The 20422-nt window shown below is 37.3% G+C and overlaps 2 protein-coding genes across 2 annotated transcripts; both read right to left on the bottom strand.

Moving 5' to 3' along the window:
* Nucleotides 1-14892: 14892 nt before the first annotated feature.
* Nucleotides 14893-16535, bottom strand: LOC125205285 (putative 2-oxoglutarate-dependent dioxygenase AOP1). The gene is made up of 3 exons (XM_048104122.2): nucleotides 16060-16535; nucleotides 15667-15988; nucleotides 14893-15252 (listed from the first exon to the last, which is right to left on the bottom strand). Exons 1-3 carry the CDS (start codon nucleotides 16431-16433, stop codon nucleotides 15004-15006), a joined length of 945 nt encoding a protein of 314 aa, XP_047960079.1. The 5' UTR covers nucleotides 16434-16535; the 3' UTR covers nucleotides 14893-15003.
* Nucleotides 16536-18649: 2114 nt separating this feature from the next.
* On the bottom strand, nucleotides 18650-20224 carry LOC125205284 (putative 2-oxoglutarate-dependent dioxygenase AOP1). The gene is made up of 3 exons (XM_048104121.2): nucleotides 19781-20224; nucleotides 19179-19503; nucleotides 18650-19058 (listed from the first exon to the last, which is right to left on the bottom strand). The coding sequence occupies exons 1-3, from the start codon at nucleotides 20152-20154 to the stop codon at nucleotides 18804-18806; spliced, it is 954 nt and encodes a 317-aa protein (XP_047960078.1). The 5' UTR covers nucleotides 20155-20224; the 3' UTR covers nucleotides 18650-18803.
* Between the last annotated feature and the right edge of the window lie 198 nt (nucleotides 20225-20422).

The raw sequence follows: 20422 nt of genomic DNA, 5'->3' as shown, positions 1-20422 counted from the left end.
CTCGGTTGGTAAGTTTTGTAATTTTGCCCTTTAAATAATTGAATAGTTGAATAATAAAAAAATAAAAAATATGATGCAATTTTTAAGATATTTTTTCCACCGAAAATAAAAGGATTGATTGCTAAAAAACACACCTATAACTCTTGCAACAACTTCACTAAAAATTAAAGAAAACATATATTCCATCTGTTGAATTGACTCAACACATATTTTAAAAAATATAAATAAAATAGATGTAAAAAATTTGTGGAATGTAAGACGCATTTATAAAAAAGTAAAAATAAAATGAAACGTAAAACAATGAAAGTTCCAAAATGGGATATGAGACCTTTCATGGCGTATAGAAAGAATATTTGGATAGGAACTTGTTGTATACATTTATTTATCAAGATGCAAAATGTGCAATTTCTAATTGAAATACTCTCTTGAACAGGTAGTATACATTTATTTATCATTTTTAGTAGTGGACTTAGGTTTCAACTAACTCATTGTTATCAAGATGCAAAATGTGCAATTTCTAAGTGAAATACTCTCTGGACATGTAGTATACATTTGTTTATCATTTTTTGCAATAGACCTCATATTTCACTAACTCATTCCTACTCATACTTTATTGTAAAACTAATATGTAAAAGTAGGATCCACATTCCACTAATTTTTTCAACTCACTTTTCATTACATTTCTTAAAACTCGTGTCCGACACAGTGAAAGTGAGACAAACTATCTGGGAAAGAGAGAGTAATAGTTATATCAAATGTGATGCACGAGTTCCTTTTTATTAAGATGGATTTCTTGTAGTGAAGACGTCACTTTACCAGAAGCCGAATATTAAGGGACATGTATATATAATTCTCTATTTGATTCGAGATATCATCTAGAAAATGAAATGCAACACGTATTGTACGATGAAACAAAATAGCTTTGACCACGTATGAATAACTCAGTGATGTAAGAGATCTTCCCAAATCAATTTAAGTGAAATTTAATGAGTCATAGTTGTTAGGAGGAAAGTACTTCAGAAAATTGTACAAGTATTATTGTGTGTGGATTGATTGCTACAAAACATTCTCTGCTTGTCCCATAAAAATAGGTCATATTTTTTTTTCCGTCTATGCTCTACAAATAGTTCATATTCATTTATAGTAACATTTTTCTCCTTCTCTTTTATTTTATTATTTATGAGCCCCACTATCCACTACACAATTTCAACTATTTTTTTTCCTTCTCTTTTACTTTACCAATTATGCAATTATACTTGTGCCTATATCAAATGGCCTATCTCTATGGGACGGAGGGAGTATTTAAAATTGTGATATTTGAGTGACTTCACTAAAAACAAAGAAAATAAGAGCCTATTTCCACATCACATGAATGCATGGTATTTTTACACATGCCCGCAGGCAGTGACGAAGCCAGGATTTTGTCACTGGGGGACCCATTCCGTTATTACTCCACTCGTCTATCAATAAATGTTTCATTTTGTAATTTTCATCTGTCCACCAATAAATGCCTCATTTATTTATTTTTATTTATTTATAATGGTTCCATATTCTACTAACTTTATCTCACTCGTATCTTATTATAAAACTATATACACCACATTCCACTATTTTTCTATTTAGTTTCCATTATATTTCATAAAACACGTACCAAGTCAAATTGAGAATATTAATCGTGGACGAAAGGAGTAATAGTTATGGACTTTTAGTATCGATGTCGCTGAATACAGTTAAAGCATAAACAATAAGAGTTTGAAAGTACATTAATACTAGGTGGGATGTGTGAAATAATATATTTCACACAAGAATGAAAGTAAACAAAATGTATATATGAAAATAAGAAAGTGAAAACATTGAAACAAAACAAAATACAATGCAACAAAAGATAGTGTATTTGTGATTTTTTTTTGCTGCGCTACTTACTACAAGTAATCAAAAGAACAGTTTAAAATTGGCAGAAATTGAGGTCAGAAGGTTTAGAACTCAGGTCATGCATGTTGTGAGGCAAAAGCTGAGACGATCTGCGCTAGATATATTACGAGTAATCAGATCATGAATATATTATATCTACTTATAATCCAAATTACTGAGGGGCACATGCCCCCCCGCCCCCAGTGTGGCTTCGTCACTGCCCGCAGTAGCAGCGTAGTTGGCAATGGAAAGACAAATCTTGCTACAATGGTATTCTTACACATGCATATAGTGCCTGTGCCACATACACTGCAAAAAAACGACAATTATTGAGCATCGGGTGTCTCCCGCAATCATATTACTCCTATATATTGTACAGTTGTACTTACATATTGATCACTCATTCAAAGGTAACATTAAACGCTAGCACATAAAATGATACTAATCGCCTATAAAACAATATCAAAGTAGACGAAGATAAAAAGACAAACATATCAATTTTAAATTAGTATTATTATCAACTGAATAATTATAAATAAAGTGATTGATATATTAAAGTGATATAAGTAGAGCCATAAATATTTAGATTTCAAAAATATTTAAAATATTTATTTAATAATTAAGATGTATGGATAACATTATAAGTACTTCACTAAAAAGTAGTGTAAAAAGAAAGAAAATAATTAAGAGCCTATGTCCACATATGCTCGACGGGCGACGAGCCATCATCTATCGAGCACTAGAGTCTAGACATGTGAAGCGGGACATTGTGAATTTTTAAAAGATATTTGTCAATTGTCATTAATCATATATAAAAAACCGTTGGCATATAAAATGTTATCATTTGCCTTTACAACATTATCAAAGTAGACGAATATAAATGTACAAATATGACACCAATTTATAAATTAGCATTATTAGTTCTTATTCTAAACCTATCATCTATTTGAATTTCTTTATCAATTTCACAACACGAGATTCAAATGGATAATAAAAAAAAACAGCGGTTGGTATATATTTGTCCATGCATGCATGATAGTAGAAGTAAATTAATATTGCAAGAGATCTTCAAATCAATTTAATTTAAATTTAATTAGATCGGCTGGTTTATTAGGATAAATGTTCCTGTCAACAATAATGTGATTACTTTCTGCTTTATTTTATTTTTTTTCAAAATTAAGACTCCTTCCGTCCTTTAAAAATAAGAATTTTAAAACAGACACATATTTTGATGTACGATTGGTAAAGTAAGTGAGATAGAAAGAAAAAATTATTAACATATTATTAGTGGAGAATAAAATATAATATAGAGGGACTAGAATAGTTCATATTTTTAAAGAACGGAGGGAGTATATATTTTAACGTTATATGGTAAAGGAAATTGTTGATTCGAATGGTTAATAAAAATGTTTCCTTTCGAAAAAGCAAAATAGTACTCCCTCCGTTCCAGAGAAGTTGGCATACTTTGAAAATGGCACGGAATTTTAGGAGGTTTTATTTTGTGTGTTAAATGGAGAGAGAAAATATAATTTTTATATTCATGTGAGAGAGAACTTTTTCCAAAAAGGGAAATGTGACATCTTTTGTGGGACAAACTAAAAAGGAAAGTGTGCCAACTTCTCTGGGACGGAGGGAGTAATACTTTTTTCGAGAAAAAAAATGGCAGAATTACTAGAAAATATACTTAATTTAGTTAAATTAATCACAACATTATTACTGAGCAGAGGCCTGAATCAGATCAAGGGGATAAAAAATTCTTTAAAACTTGTTAAATTACGAGGACCATACATTAGATGTAATTTGAACTTGTTTAATTACTTCTCTATTTTATTTTATTTTATTGGAACCGTAATTTCCTTCAATTTAATGCAAACAAAAAATGCCATTCAAAATGTTCCAAAACAATGTTTCCAATAGCAATACATGAGTTACATTTTTCAAACAACAAACTGGAAATTAACCGATACACAGAACGTACAGTTTATTTCCTTAAACACAACAGTCAACTTATGTAAAAACCACACAAATTTATTACACAATGACACACTCTCATTGTGAAACACCACCATAGGTAGTTGATAAGGCTAATTTCATGCATCGGTTATATGGTGAAAAATACTTTATTTTGCTGGGTCTAACGCAGTTTTTAAGCCAGGTGTGTGAAGGAGACGCTATATTTTGCTGGGTCTAACGCAGTTTTTAAGCCAGGTGTGTGAAGGAGACGCTAGATCCAGGAAGAGCTAGAGGCAATGGACTAGCAAAGGAAAAATGAAGGAAAGTGAGTAGAATTGAAAAGAAAAAAAATGGCTAGAACAAGGAAGTCAATAGCTGAGGGCAACAAATACTATTCATACCTCGTTGGACCCACTTCAACGCCTATGAATAAAGGAGCATGCAGCACACGCCATAGACATGATTTTTTGCTCTTAGCTCACACACTCACACACACACTTGGGAAATGGGAATTCTGGGATAGTTTAGGGTTTCTAAGGGGTTCATCTTCGGCGAGAGTCAGTGGTAACACCGTCCTCTCGGAGGGCGAAGAAACAATCTGTTTTTCATTCAGCTTTTCGCACTTTTATTCCGTCGAACTTCATTGTTTTGGAAGTTGATTTGGTTGTTGCTACTTATCGGTTATTTATGCATTTAGTTTATGTCATGTTGGTGTTTATCTTGTGTTGATTTACGATTCTGAGTTTTTGTTTGAGGTTTTATTTCGGCAGTTGAATGTTATTCTCTGTTTTGGATAATTCTGTGCTTGATCTGAGAAAGAGGTTGTGGATCTGAATTGTTGTTGTTGATCGGTGGTTGTTTGGCGAATCTGTAGCTATGGATATACTTTTGGTCGGAGTTTGGTCGGATGCTTGGATCCGGAGTGGATTTAGCATCCGAGGTTGGATCTGAACAGTGGAATCAAGTTTTGCATGGATTTCGAACTCTTTGCTCTCTTTTCATTTTACTCCGTCTAGTAGCCGTAGATCTGCTTAGTTTTTAATTGTTCTTCGTTAAATTGTTTTAAATTCAGTCTGCTTCGTTTCCGATTCACGTTTCATCCCTGTTTCTACTGAAATTTTATGCAAATTGATTGGAGAAGATGATGTCGCTGTTAGTTAGTACTTTAGTTAGTTGTTTTCCGGCTTTTCATCCGTACTTTACCTTTTCAGCAAATGGTCCCCACCGTCAGTTTATTTCCCAGGTCTAGGTAATTTAGGAAATAGTTTCTTAGATCTAGTGATTGTCTCGTTTTTCGGTTTTCATGCATGATATCTGTTCTGCCTAGATATAGTTGTTAGCGTAGCAGATTTCGCTCCAAGTTAGTTTAATTTCCTCAACCCAAAAATGCGTGGCAGCAGCCAACCCAAAAATAGTCCCAAATCCTTGAGCATGCATTATTACGCATTCATCTCTGTGGGATCGATCTCTACTTCCTTGTGCTAATTTTAGTATACGTGGTTGAAGGTTTTTGAAGCGATTTATTGTGTGTCCGACGACCGAGATCTTCCAACGATCCGTGAGTTCCTAGACCTTGTGATCTAGTGGATTCGCTGGACCTAGGAGACTTGTTATTCCTTTCCGTGCACACAGTACTTAGCAAAATACCAGGCTTCAAATGGCGCCGTTGCCGGGGATGGATGGCGTTAATTGTTTATGCGTTTGGGGATTTGGTGTAAATAGTTTAATTTCTGTTATTTGGTTTTTCTTGACAGTTTATGAACACGGGCTTCCATTCTTGAAGTTGGGCTAGTTCATCTGGGTCAGGAAACACCCGATACAAGTGGCAAGTCAAGGAGTCTACGTCCACCGTCACTACCAGATCAGGGTTAAGGACAGTAGACCCGTTTCCGTTCGAATCAGAAAGTGAGAAGGAGTGGAACTCGTCAGGAGAAGAGGACCCGAAGTCGTCCACAGAAACAGAGCATTCCGAGATTGAGGAAGAGGAAGACGTGAATATGGCACATTTAGTGGATCCCGATCCGGAGATAGGTTCACTCACCGCGCATCTAGACGGTGAGCCCGTCCATGCCATAGTCTCAAACCCGCGCCGGAGGTCTATCGATATCAAGACAAATGTGCTCGGGGTTTTGCCCACATTCTCTGGACGAAGGAACGAATGTCCTTACGAATTCCTAAACGAGTTTAGTAAGCTGTGCAACATTTAAAAGAGGTCCAACGAGGCGACTGAGGAGGACTACCGCTTGCGTGCAGTCCCGTTTGCCCTCAAGGGGGAGGTTAATACTTGGCTATTGAGGCTCCCACCAGACTCGATCAACACATGGAAGGACTTCAAGCTGGAGTTATTGGATTATTTTTTTCCGTCCATCAAGACAAACGCCTTGAAGAAGGAGATCCAGGAGTGCAAGCAAGTATATGATGAGTCTCTGAGCTCTTATTGGTCCCGGTTCAAGGGACTGTTAGATGCTTGTCCGAACCACATGATGATCGAGGCAGAGACTTACTATCTATTTTACGAAGGTGCAAACCCTGAATCAAAAGACTTGATAAATTCCTCGAGCGGGGGAAATTTTACCAAGAATAAAGCAAGTGAAGCCAGAGAAACTTTGGGAAGATTGATCGAGGCGAAGAAGGCCTATGATAACCCGCGGAGCATTTTGAGAAGGGGATCAGCCAATGCAGTAACAGAACAAGATGACAAGAAGGTGGAAGACAGGATAGATAAATTGGAGAAAGCACTGCTGAATGCAATTGAGAAGTACAACCCTCATGCTCCATCGGAAAATGAGAAACCCCCTGGTCCGGAGGAAAGGCAACTTCAGCCTTGTAATATCCCAAAAATGACCCTAGACGGGATTTTCCATTCCGGCTTAGAAATAGTAGAATCAGACCTTACGACAAATAATTCTATATAAAATAATAGTGAAAATCATATATGGTTGGAAATGAAAGGGAATTAGAAGGTTTATAATCAGGATAAATAAAGTTTACGAATTAGGTTTTCGCCAATGGTGTTGATGCCGAGAGAGCTGAATAAATTTAAATAATAAGTGACGGTTAATGAGTGTCATTATGTCTTTCTTAATGAGTATTAAAAGTATAATATGAGTAAATATTATGCAAGAAATTAGAATTTGATTGATGTTTGTATAAGAATTTAGAGAAGGGCAAATTTGTAATTCGCATGAAATACACTACTCTGATGACTTGATCTAAGTACGGCGATTTTATTCTTACAAGTAATACCATGAGAAGAGTTCTTTTTAATTCTTAGAAGTATATAGAAAGGTCTAGAAATTTATCATATACATGGATATGTAGGTGATAAGGCTAATTTCATGCATCGGTATGTGCGAAAAAATGTTATAATTTGCTGGGTCTAACACATTTCCTAAGCCAGGTGTGAGAAGAAAATCGCTAGATCAAGGAAGTAATGGAGGAGATGGTCTAGCGAGAGAAAGGAATGAAATGAGCAGAATTTACAAGGAAAAGTGGCGTGACAGAGGAGTTTACAGCTGGGGGCAATAAAGTCATTATCTATACCTCGCTGGGCCCATTCAAACGCCTATATATAGAGAAGAGCATGCAACGCAGAAGAGATAGTTTTTTTTACTCTTCTTAGCTCATACACTTTACACACACTTGGGAATGAATCTGGGGGAATCGTGATTGGGAGGGTACTTTCTAGGAGATTTCGTGCTTGGCAACACCGTCCTAGTGAGGGCGAAGATACAATTACTTTTAATTTCAGTTGTTTTTGTTAATTTCCGCCGTCGAACTTCACTTTTGGGAGTCGACCTTGATGTTGATGATGTTTAACTGTTTTACCGTTCATGGATCTGCGTTTAGTTGTTTAATTTCAAGTCATTTTGCATAGATCTCTCTGCTTTTAGCTTAATTCTTCAATTGCTATGTCAATCTCTGTTTATTTTGTTGTTAAGTTGTTTGATGTGGAATTTGGTGACAGATCTGTGGTTGTTTGAGTATTCGGAGTTCTTATTTGTAAAATCTGACGTGATGGAGAGTTTCTTCTGTTTGGAGTTCATGTCGGACGCTTGGATCCGGAGTGGATTTAGCGTCTGAGGTTGGATTTGGCGTGTGGAAAGACAGTAGTTCGATAGATTTGTTTTATTTCTTCTTGGTTTCTATTTCACTTCGTCTAGGGTATGCAGATTTGCTAAGTTCTTCGTTTATTATGCATTAATTTGATTTCAAGTCAGTAGCTCTGTTTTTGTTTTACTCATGTTGTTTCTCTTAAGAAGTTTTTTACGCAAATTTGGTTGTAGAAGACGATGGATGTCATTGTCAGTTAGTACGAGAGTTAGTTATTCTGCCAACTTTTCTGTCGTACCTTGCTTTTTCAGACATGGTCCCCACAGTAGGTTTATTTCCTAGGTCTAGCTGTTAGTTTAAGAATATTTTGAAAGTTCCCAAGTCAAGTTAATTTTAATTTTCCTCAACCCAAGAAAATGCGTGGCAGCAGCCAACACCAAAAACACTCCCAAATCCTTGAACATGAGTATTACGCATCCTTCTCTGTGGGATTGATCCCTACTTCCCTATACTAGGTTTAGTAAAGTGGTTGAGGGTTTTTGAAAGGAAAAGTGCTTTGTGTGTCCGACGACCGGGATTCCTCGCGACCCACGAGTTCCTAGACCGAGTGATCTGGTGGACTTGCTGGAGCTAGGGAACCTGCTATTTTCCCATTTGAACACACAGCATGCATTTACAGGCTTTTCAAGTGGCGCCGTTGCCGGGGATGGATGGCGTTTGTTGTTATTTCATTTAGGGATTTGGTGTAAATATTTTAATTTCTGTCATTTCTTTTTTCCCTTGACAATTTATGAGAACAGGCTTCCAATCTGGAAGTTGGGCAAGCTCATCTGGGTCAGGGAGTGGCCAGTACGAGTGGCGAATCAAGGAATCTACATCTACCATCACCACTAGATCAGGATTGAGAACGGAAGATCCATTCCCGTTCGAGTCAGAGAGTGAAAAGGAGTGGAATTCATCGACAGAGGAGAACCCAGAGACATCAACCGAACCAGAGTATTCCGAGACCGAGGAGGAGAAGGACCCAGATATGGCTCATCTACTTGACCCCGATCCGGAAATAGGGTCGCTCACCGCACATCTTGATGGTGAACCCGATCATGCTATAGTTTCGAACCCACGACGGAGGTCGATCGACATCAAGACAAATGTACTTGGAGTTCTACCTACTTTTTCTGGGCGTAGGAACGAATGCCCCTACGAATTTTTGAACGAGTTCAGTAAACTATGCAGCATTCAGAAGCGACCCAACGAGGCAACAGAAGAGGACTACCGTCTTCGAGCAATTCCGTTTGCTCTCAAAGGGGAGGCGAACACTTGGCTGCTGAGGCTTCCACCCGACTCGATCAACACGTGGAAAGATTTTAAACTGGAATTTCTGGATTACTTTTTTCCATCTAACAAGACGAATGCCTTGAAGAAGGAGATTCAGGAGTGCAAGCAAGAATACGATGAGTCTCTGAGTTCTTATTGGTCCTGTTTCAAAGAGTTGTTGGATGCTTGTCCTTATCATCGGATGATCGAGGCAGAAACTTATTATCTGTTCTATGAGGGTGCAAACCCTGAATCAAAAGATTTGATGAACTCCTCGAGCGGGGGAAATTTTACAAAGAATAAGGCAAGTGAAGCTCGGGAAACCTTAGGGAGACTAATTGAGGCAAAGAAGGCCTATGATAACCCACGAAGCATATTGAGGAGAGGATCAGCTAATGCAGTGATGGATCAAGAAGACAAGAAGGTGGAAGATAGGATCGATAAACTGGAAAAGGCCTTGCTAAAAGCGATCGAGAAATACAATCCGCATGCTCCAGTGGAAAATGAGAAATCCCCTGGTCAAGAAGAAAGGCAACTGCAACCATACTACAGTCAGCCCTGCGAAGGGGAGTGCCAAGCTCAAGCAAATTCGATGGGAAGTTGGAATCCCGATGGAAGTTGGAATCAAGGAAGACAGAGGGACGCTCCATGGAGGACTCACTCAAACTTTAGATGGGCTGACCATGATCAAAGCCGGCCATCTCCTCTGCAGCTCACGAATTTTGCACACCCTCCGGAGAGGCAGTCCAACTGGTCAGGGAAAGGTCAAGAAGGACAATTGCAGCTGGGGTATAGGAATCAGGACCAAACTAATTGGGGGAACAAAAATCAAAACAACCCGGGAAACTCCTATGTGCCACCTCACCAAAGGAATAACCAAGGCAACTTTCAGAATTCCCAACAGAACCACCAAGGGAATCAAGGGTCTGGTAGCCAGTACAATAGTCAAGGGTCAAATAACCAAAACAATAATCATCAAGGAAATTTTCGACAGAACCAAGGTCAAGGACAAAACTTTGGTCAATCCAACTTCAGACCACAACGGAGTTTGGATGACATGGTCCATGATCAAGTGAATTCACAGCAGTTCATGCAAGGTAACCTACACTCCAACAATGACATGGTGCATAAATTGCAAGATGCTCAGTCAGAACAAAAAGCCGCCATGGACATGATGGTGAAACAACTTTCCCATATCGCAGTTTCCTTGAATGAGATGCGAGGGAATGAAGGAAAACTTCCTGCTACTGTCAAGCCGCCAGACCGAGCAAACATTAGTCAAATCACCTTGAGATCTGGACGGGGTTACGAAGGGCCGACGTTGGAAACTGAGGAGGAAGTGCTTATGCAAACCAAAGAAGGGAAACAGAGTCAGAAACAGCGAGAGGAAGGCGCTGGACCGAAGGAGATCATTGTTCAGAGAGACCTCCAGAAGGAAGATGTAGGGGGATGTCTACCTCGATCAAGGGACCCGTTTTTCCTAGACCCCGAACCTGAGGAAGGAAGTAGGGAAGGAAACAAAGCAGTTGATGAAACCCAGGCTGGGACTTCCACAAATGCAGTCAAGCGAGCAAAACCATTTCCATATCGAGGGGAGGCAAAGAAAAAAAATGATGATACAGAGGATCTCATGGAGATCTTCAGCAAGTTGGAAATCAACTTGCCATTCTTGCAGGCCTTGAAAATGCCCACATTCAGTAAGTTCATCAAGGAGTTTATTGCAGGGAAAACCAAGCTAGATGGGAAGATTGTGATTGGAGAAACTGTGACTGCTGTGATACAGAAGAGAAGGATGCCCTCGAAATGCACCGACCCAGGTATGTTCACATTACCCATCTCTTTAGGGGATATCAAAGTTGAGCATGCCATGTGTGATCTAGGGGCGTCAATAAATGTTTTGCCACTTTCGATCTATAAGAAGCTAACCGGGGTAAGAATGGTTGCTACCAAGGTAGTAATCCAGCTAGCAGATAGAACTTGCATTTGCCCTGAAGGAGTGTTGGAAAATATTATAGTCAAAGTGCATGAATTTCTATATCCTGCTGATTTTTACGTGATCAAGATGAATGATAATGAGTCTGCTGAGTCTAGTGGGGTACTTTTGGGGAGGCCATTTTTGCGTACGGCTAAGACCATTATCGATGTGTTTGATGGAACAATTTGCTTGGACTATAATGGGGAAAAATTATACCTTTAGCATAGATGAGGGGATGAAAAGACCTTTAGATGTCGAGAATCTCTACGCTATTGATGTTATTAACCCTTTAGTCCAAGAATATCTTGAGACATAATTGATACAGGAACAAATCGACAAATCGGAGTTGAGCCATTCGATTGACAAAGAGGTTGTGGGATGGTGTGCAGCAGTGAACACAGAGGAATTGACAGATGAAGAGCTCACAGAGGCCATTATGGAATTCTGCAGAAACCCGGAATCAGCTAGGTCCAGGGGATCGGTTTATGTGGCCAGTTTGGAAAAATCTCCTGGGTAGGGGAAAGAGACTTTACCGGAAAATTCAAAAAAAAATCCCTTGCCTCAGGAGACTAATGGAACGAAAAAAGAGCTAAAAACACTTCCACCAGGCCTTAAGTACGCTTACTTGGAGAAGGACGAGACATTTCCAGTAATAGTCAACAGCAACTTGACCAAGGAACAAGAGAAGGAGTTGTTGGAGGTCATCAAAAGGAACAAGAAGGCAATAGGATGGACTCTCTCAGATTTGGTGGGAATAAGTCCAGATCTTTGCATGCACCACATCCGTTTAGAAGAAAGTGCAAAGGCTCATCGAGATGCACAACGGAAGCTGAACCCGAACATGCGAGAGGAGGTCCTAAAGGAGGTATTGAAGGGACAGAGCTCGGCTGCATTGTAAACTAGAACATAGTCCTTAGTCCGATTAAGGTACTTGAGTATGTTCTTTACGGCAGTCCAATGTCCTTGGCCGGGAAATAATCCTAATAATTATGAAAAGATATGGGAAATCAATAACTAAATAAATAATAAGATGTGGGGAATATTTTAGGAGATATGCTCGTATCATTATGTAATCATACGCGTGGGGGAGGAGCCGGACTGAGGTTATCCCGATGTAGTAAAGTTTCTGGAGGGGTTTGACGTGGATTCTCCACATCAAGTTAGCAATGACCTATGGAAGGAGGAAGAAATCCTGAACTAGGCCGAGATACTCCTCCAGCTCGGTTTTCCATTCACGTATCACGTGTGAATATCCCGTGGAATCGACAAACTGCTATGTTTGAAGAGGTTTGTAGCTTGTACTTATATAGTGGACAGTGAGAGCAATGATGTATCCAACAACATGTAGAGTTAAGGTTGTGATAAGTAATTTCTTGTCACTTGGGACACGGTGAGGCTCGAGAGGGGCTCGTGTAAGTAGTCTGACGCGCGATTTCCACATCTTCTGACAGAGGCGGAGGGTTAACGAAAATGCTACGAGTACTAGAATCTTCACCGTGTAGTCGATAACGTTCAGCCATTGGCTGTTCTGTAGGTCATCGGATTGGTTTTCACTTAACTCGGTCGATGCCTTTCTTAACAGAGCTTCCGCCCCTGTAACGAGCGGGAAGCTGTACCCGAGAGCTTGTACTCCCACTCCCAGCAATGACGGACCCATAAAATCCAATTCGTGGGGTCGAAAACTAATTAATAAATATAATATAATATTTAAATAATTATTATATATATTAGTAAAATTTGAATATTGCATTATTTTTCGTTTTGCAAGGTATTTAACACTCCCTCCGTCATTAAATGTCTCATTTTCCTTTTTCATCTATCCGCGAATAAATGTTCTATTCCACTTTTACTATATTTGGTAAGTAGACTCTACATTTCACTAACTAATTCAACTTACATTTTATTATAAAACTAATATATAAAAGTAGGCTCCATATTCTAATAATTTTTCTACCCACTTTACCACATAAAGTTAAATAATTTCTTAAAATCCGTATCGGTCAAATATGGGACATTTATTCATAGACGGGAGGATTAAATGCGAGTAACATAATTTTTTAAAATAGAAAAACCACATCAAAAACTTTATAAAATTTAATTTTTTAGACTGTTACTATAATTTTTTTTAATGTTCCATGTATCATTTATATTATCAAAAATATGTCTTAGCTAGCGTCTAAGTTTACTATTTAGTTTTATTTGTAATTTTACAAATATTATTTTTATTTGCAACTACAAATAAAAATTTAACTCTAAATCAATCATACTTATTTAGTTGTAATAAATATTTTAGACCAATTTACTTAAGGGGGAGTGTTATATTGCTAACTCAATACCTAATTGCTAACTACAACTAAATAATAGCCATTAGATATTCAAATTAAGGGCCTAGATCATTAATCACGAAATGTCAATACGATCAACAAAAAACGTCAATAAAGCCATAGGATTAATTCCATAAAATATCAATAGGGGTATTAATGTCAATTAACTACATTTAGTTATAACTAACTTTTAAAAGAAATCCCAAAACGTTAAATTCATATAACATATATCAAATTAAAGATAATTTTATAAGGATTCCAACGATATCATACATGCTATGTTCCGACGTCAAAATTTTTAAAAAAAAAATTAAAAATTTTTCTATTTTTTCGGTAAGCAGAAATGTCAACATACTATATAAAATATGTCAATATAATACATGTAGAATGTCAATATAAGCAATGGGTTAACATTCTTAAAGCATTGTGTTGACATTCTCAAAGCATTGTGTTGATATTTCCGAAACAATATATTGATATTTTCATCTAAAACCCTAATTTGGCGTTTTTTTTATCTTTTTTTATTTTATTAATAATAACAAAAATTACACATAGCAAATTGTTGACCACATATTTTCTAAAATTCTATGGCCTTAAATTAGTTATAGTTAGCAATTAAGTGATGAGTTAGCAATCACTCTCATTTATTACTTAAGACTCTAATGATAAAATATAATTTAAACTAATCAAGCATATCTTATCTTATTAATTACATTTACACTTAAACAAAGAAATAAAATAACGTTGCATTAATCAATATTAGAAACTATTTCAACTACCTAGGTTTACTAAAAGAAAATTAGAGCACTGCGCCGCCGCTCTTCGTTCTCCATTATCGTCACATCTCTCTTCTTTTTCAAACTTTTCAAGAAGCTTATTCTTCTAATTCTCTTCCTCTTCTCTCTTTCATGTCGATGAAGCAGCCATAGCATGGGGTCGGAGCCGGAGCAGCCATGGGTCGACGGCCTATTCTGAGAGGTTCTCGGAGGTATTCACGGACCGGCGGTGGGGTCGGCCGACTCCACGAGGAAAGCAATAAAAGAAGAAACAAGGAATAATTTCAAGAGGAATAAATAATTCAATAAAAAAGTATTATTACTATGGTTCGAGAGAAAGTAACGGTATCAACTCAGGACCACGAACTCAAACTAAATTAGTTCATATTTTTATTGGCACAGACCCAAATCCGAATAAAGCGCGGCCCAAGCTAACCCAAATGGCCAAATCCATCTCATGACCCATTTTAGAAATAAACACATGAAATTAATAAGAGTGATATTACTAGTCATTTTTATTATGCTTGTGAATAAATCTAGAAATATTCAGTACTATATTTTACTCGGTAAGAGATAGCCATATATAGAAGCAAAAAACTGACATTAACTTTGATATATAAACCACCAAATCAAACACACAATATTTGACTTATTGCAGTTCAATCACCATAAATATAAAAATACATGGTTACTTTAATCAAACACCACAAAAATCTTGGAGCAGATTCTGGGATCGACGACCTTGTTCTGTTTCGTAAAACTTGAGCAAATCCATGTGAAGGAAGGGTTTGAATTTCAAAGGATGTTGACCATCAACCAACTCCTCTGGAACTTCCACAGTCTTGGTAACGAAAGTAAACAGCCCAGCTGTGTATCTTGTTTCCTTTCCCTCACTGTCCATCGTAACTTTGTGGATCGGAGAAAGCACCCGATCATTACTCCACGCCTATTTTATCACCAGACGAAATCAGAAAAAATTATTGAAGTATTGTTAATTAGTACACCCTCCATCCCCCAAATTTTGTCACAGATTGACCGAGCACGGGTTTTAAGAAATGTAATGCAAAGTGGGTTGAAAAAGTTGGTAGGGTGTGGGTCCTACTTTTAAAGTATTAGTTTTATAATAAAATATGAGTGAGAATAAGTTAGTGGAATGTGGGTCTACTACCAAAAATGGTAAAAACTGAAATGTGACAAATTTTGTGGGACGGACGGAAATGGAAAAATGTGACAAAATTTTAGGGACAGAGGGAGTAGTTGAAAGAAAATAGGTTACCAAAATTTTAAGGGGGCTAATTGTTATACATGTACAGGCCAAAATAGAAAAATAAGACTGCTGGTTATGTACGAATATACTAACCTTGCAAGCATCTCCGGCCATGACTACAAAAGAGGCGGGCGGGAACTGGACATTAATCCACTGCCCGTCTCTTGCCCTAGTTTGGAGGCCGGAGATGTGATTTTGATAGAGTATGGTGATGAAGCTCTTGTCCGAGTGTGGCGGAAGACCCAACGTATTCTCTCCCTCGTCTGGGACCCCATACTTCATCAACCGGAGAAGATAAGTGGTCGCGTCGCCATATGACTTTGTGTGCTTCTCCACGCCGTAGCTCTCAAACAGCATAGCCACCACCATTTTATCTAGCTCTGCGACCGTCTTTGCAAAGCTCATCATGGTCTCACTAGAGTTAACTTAAAAAAATTAGGGTTTCCAAAAAAGAAAATTAGGGTTTATGAAAAAAAAAATAGTAACCAGAAAGATTGGTTGCCCTGAGGCCACATGAGAGTGGTGAAGCTCTGAGCTCCTTCGAGAGTGTCTGCGTAGTCGATGCCTAAGGCTTCGTGGCGGGGTGCCATGGGAATTTGAGCAATGTGTCCATGGTAGGGTTTTTCGTTGATGTTTCGGATTTTGGTTTGGACGGGAAGATTGAACGCGTCAGCAGTTGCTTTGAGGAAGGATTTGTGGAGTTGGGGTGAGATTTTGTCATATAATGCTACAAAACAACCATGGTTTTCAAATGCTTCTCTTATGTTTTTGGAGGCAGATGACCAAGAATTTGAGCCTGGCTTCATTTCTGGATTGTTGAAGTCTACTACTAGAAGCTCAGGGGTAGTTTCGGAACCCATTATTATTACTTTGTTTCTGATTTTGGAGATGCAAGTTTGGTTTGAAAAAATGGTAGATTGTTATGGGTTTATATGGTAAGATATTGAAAATGAAAAATACTAGCTAGCTAGACTTAATAGTTATATCAAATGTGAAGCACGAGTTCCTTTTTATTAAGATGTCACTTTACTAGAAGCCAAACATTAAGGGACATGTATATATTATCTATTTGATACGAGATATCATCTAGAAAATGACATATAACAGCCTAGGGTCGTATTGTACGATGAAACAAAATAGCTTTGTCCATGTATGAATAACTCAGTAGCGTAAGAGATCTTCCTCAAATCAATTTAAGTGAATTTTAGTGATGCATACGTAGTTGTTAGGAGGAAAGTAGTTGTCGAGAAAATTGTAGTTATATTTCTTGGGTGAGTTTGTGTGTAGATTGATTGATTAAAGACATATTTAAAATTGTGATATTTGAGTGACTTCACTAAAAACAAAGAAAATAAGAGCCTATTTCCACATCACATGCATGTGCCACGTACACTAGAAAAAAAACGACAATTATTGAGTATCACTATTAAAACGACAATTATTGAGTATCACTATTAACATTTAGCGGGCCCTTTAAGAGCATCCTCATCCGTGCTCTTAGCTAAGAGCACGGAAGTGGACTCGAGTCCACTTTTACTCCTTATTCTTAGCTAAGAGCATAATACCCACACCGTGCTTTTAGCTAAGGACAAGCTCAAGGGTCCCATCATTTTATTAGTTAATTTAAATAAAAACATTTCCACGATATTAAATTGCATTAAAAATTTAAAATTACATAATTAAAATCTTAAAAAATAAAAATTACATAATCAAAATCTTAAAAAATAAAAATACATAATTAAAATCCTAGAAAATAAAAAAATATATAATTAAAATCCTACAAATTAAAAATTACACACGTGGAAGACTAGTCCTATATCCCCAATTGCCTCTTGAGACCCCGGATCATTTGCTCATGTGTTGCAAGTTGATCCGGAGTCATCTTAGATGTATCGTTCAAATAGAGTTGACCCAATAGTGTGGTGGGAATTTCGATGAGAGAATATGAGAAAAAAGATGAGAGAATGTAGATGATAGAATAGATGAGAATGTGATTTTTTTTGTGTTGAAGTGGGGGTATTTATAGATGAAAATGTGAATTTTGGGGAAAATAAATTAAAAGTGGGTAGAAAACGGATATAATTTTTTGGGAAGTGGGAAAATAATTTTTTTTTATTTAAAAACATTTTTTTAAATAAATTTTGAATTTTTTAAAAAAATAAAAATAAAAAATCTAATTTGCCAACGGCTATGCCGTTAGCCAATAAGAAGACGCCACGTAGGGCTGCTCAGCGGCACGGACGTGCTCTTAGCTAAGAGCAGCGCCGTGCCGTTGGCACGAACAGACGAGATGCAGCGGCGGACGGACGCCGCCTGCTCAGCGGCACGGACGGACAGACAGCGGTAAGAGCGCCGCTGCGGATGCTCTAAGGTCTATCCAGAACTAGAATTGAGAAGCGGGACATAATTGTGAATTTTTCTAATTAAATGATAGTATTAATCAATAATCAAAGGTAACATTAAACGCTGGCCTGTAGAACAATATCAAAGTAGACGAAGATAAAAGGACAAACATGACACCAATTTTTAAATTAGCATTATTGATTAATAATTAAAAATGCAGCGATTGGTATATATCTGTCCATGCATGCTTGGGTAAAATACAATTGCAAGAGATCTTCAAATTAATTTAATTGAAATTTAATGAGATCGGCCGGTTTGTTAGGATAAATGTAATTGTCAAGAAAATTATGTGGAGTAATTACTTTTTGCATATTATACTAGTAGTTGATTCGCTTAAGTTAAGGGAATACTATTTTTATTCGAATGCATAGTTAAAAAGCGTTTCTTTTTAAAAAAGCAAAATAATACTTGTACTACTTTTTAGATAACAAAAATGGCAGTTTACTATAAAATTTATTTATTTTAGTTAAGACTAATTACAAGTTTGTTTACGAGGAAAATTGGCAGTTTAAGGTGATGTAAGTAATTCGTAATTTGAAATAAAAGAACTTATGACCATACATGAGTATTAGATGTAATTTTAGACTTGTTAAATTACTTCCCTTAAATTTTATTTTCTTAGAAATCTACAATATCCTTCATTTTAATGAAAACAAAATTGTCATTCATAATGTTTCCAAAACAATATTATCAATAGCAATACTTGACTTACATTTTTCAAACAACAACACTGGAAATCAACCAATACACACAACAGTTTATTTCCTTAAACACAACATTCAACTTATGTAAAAACCACACAAATTTATTATACAAATGACACACTCTCATTGTGAAACACCACAATAGGTAGTTATAGCACTCTCCAGCCTTCTGTTTTCTTCTTGGCTGAAAAAATCAAGATACTTGAGATGATCAAATGGCTTGTATCTCAGAGGATGTTCATCGTCCACGAACTCTTCGGGCGTCTCCACCATATCTTTCTCCATGAATGAGAACTGCCCAACTGAGTATCTTGCTGCTTCACTCCCTTCCATAGTCACTCTGTGATGAGGGGACTTTATCCTATTGTTGCTCCATGCCTATTCCAAAACAAAGTTCGTAAAATGAGTAACTCATCCCCTTAAAATGCCTCATAAGAAGAAAAGATTATTGACGAATATATAGAAGAGACATGATAACTGCCAAGTTGATAAACTGACCATGATTGCATCACCGGCCATGACAACGATGGAGGAGAGAGGAAGCCCGCGGACGCCAAACCATTCGCCATCTTTGGCTTTGATCTCGAGGCCATCAACTTGGTTTTGATGGATAGTTGACATGAAACTTTTGTCAGTGTGTGAAACAAATGCCATTTTGTTCTCACCGATCTTGGGCTCTCTGTACTTCATCACTTTGCAGAGGTAGTTGGCAGATCCCACGTACCACTCGTGGTGTTTTCCGACACCATAGCTCTCGAACACCATTCGCACCACGATCTTCTCCAGTTCCGCTGCCAACTTTGTGTACGCAACTAGGTTTTCACTGAATAGTCATTTAAGTCATGAAATTTGGTCAAATTTTGTTCTGTCCTATAACGGTTGAAAACAGTCTATTGGTGATGCTATAATAAAAGTCGTTTCATAAAAAAAAGAGAAGAAAATAAAGTAACAACGAAAAAAAAAGAAAATCCAAAGTACTTATGTTAACGTTGTATTGAGCATCACCAAAAGATGTTATTTCGTATGCTGATGAAACAATTACGAAAAAATTGAAATTTCAAAGTGACTAACTAACAAGCAACAAGAACACACTTACGTACCAGAAGGTGGGGTTTCCGTTAGGCCACATGACGTTTGAGAAATCTTGAATTCCTCGGATGGTGTGGGCGTCGTCGATGCCCATGCTTTCGAAGAGAGGAAGGAAGGGGATCTGGCCGACGTAGCCGTAGAGGGGCTTGGAGGACTTGTTTTGGACCTTGGTTTGAGTTGGGAGAGAAAATAGGCTTTGCAAGGATTCGAACACTTGTTCGTGTATTTCTTTGGTGAGTTTGTCGTAAATTGCTACAAAGCAACCATATTTTTCAAGAGCATCAACTACTTTTTTACATGTCTCCGACCATGATTCTGTCTCAGGGTTTGTGTTCTCGTCTGTGAATTCTATCACAGCAAGTTTGTGAACTGTCTCCGATCCCATGGTTGATTGATTGATGTTGTGTGTGTGTGTGAGAGAGAGAGTGTGTTTTCGATCAATTTCAAGAAACAACACCTATTTATAACTAGATACCATAGTTAAATTATTATGATGGGCTGATAGATTAGAAATGTAAAAATTGAAAATGATAATTTCTGGGTTATATAATTGGTAGGTCGTTATATGAGTGAAAACAACATGAAGGTTTTAAACATACATATCTTATCGCTTTTGTTTGACTCGGTTGGTAAGTTGGTACGATTTGTAATAT

The sequence above is a fragment of the Salvia hispanica genome, chromosome 6 (genome assembly GCF_029641045.1).
Source record: "Salvia hispanica isolate PSC_SH4W2 chromosome 6, Shi_PSC_v1, whole genome shotgun sequence".
NCBI classification, from domain to species: Eukaryota; Viridiplantae; Streptophyta; class Magnoliopsida; order Lamiales; family Lamiaceae; genus Salvia; species Salvia hispanica.
Note: the sequence above shows the minus strand (reverse complement) of the source record. Positions and strands in the feature narration are given on the sequence as shown.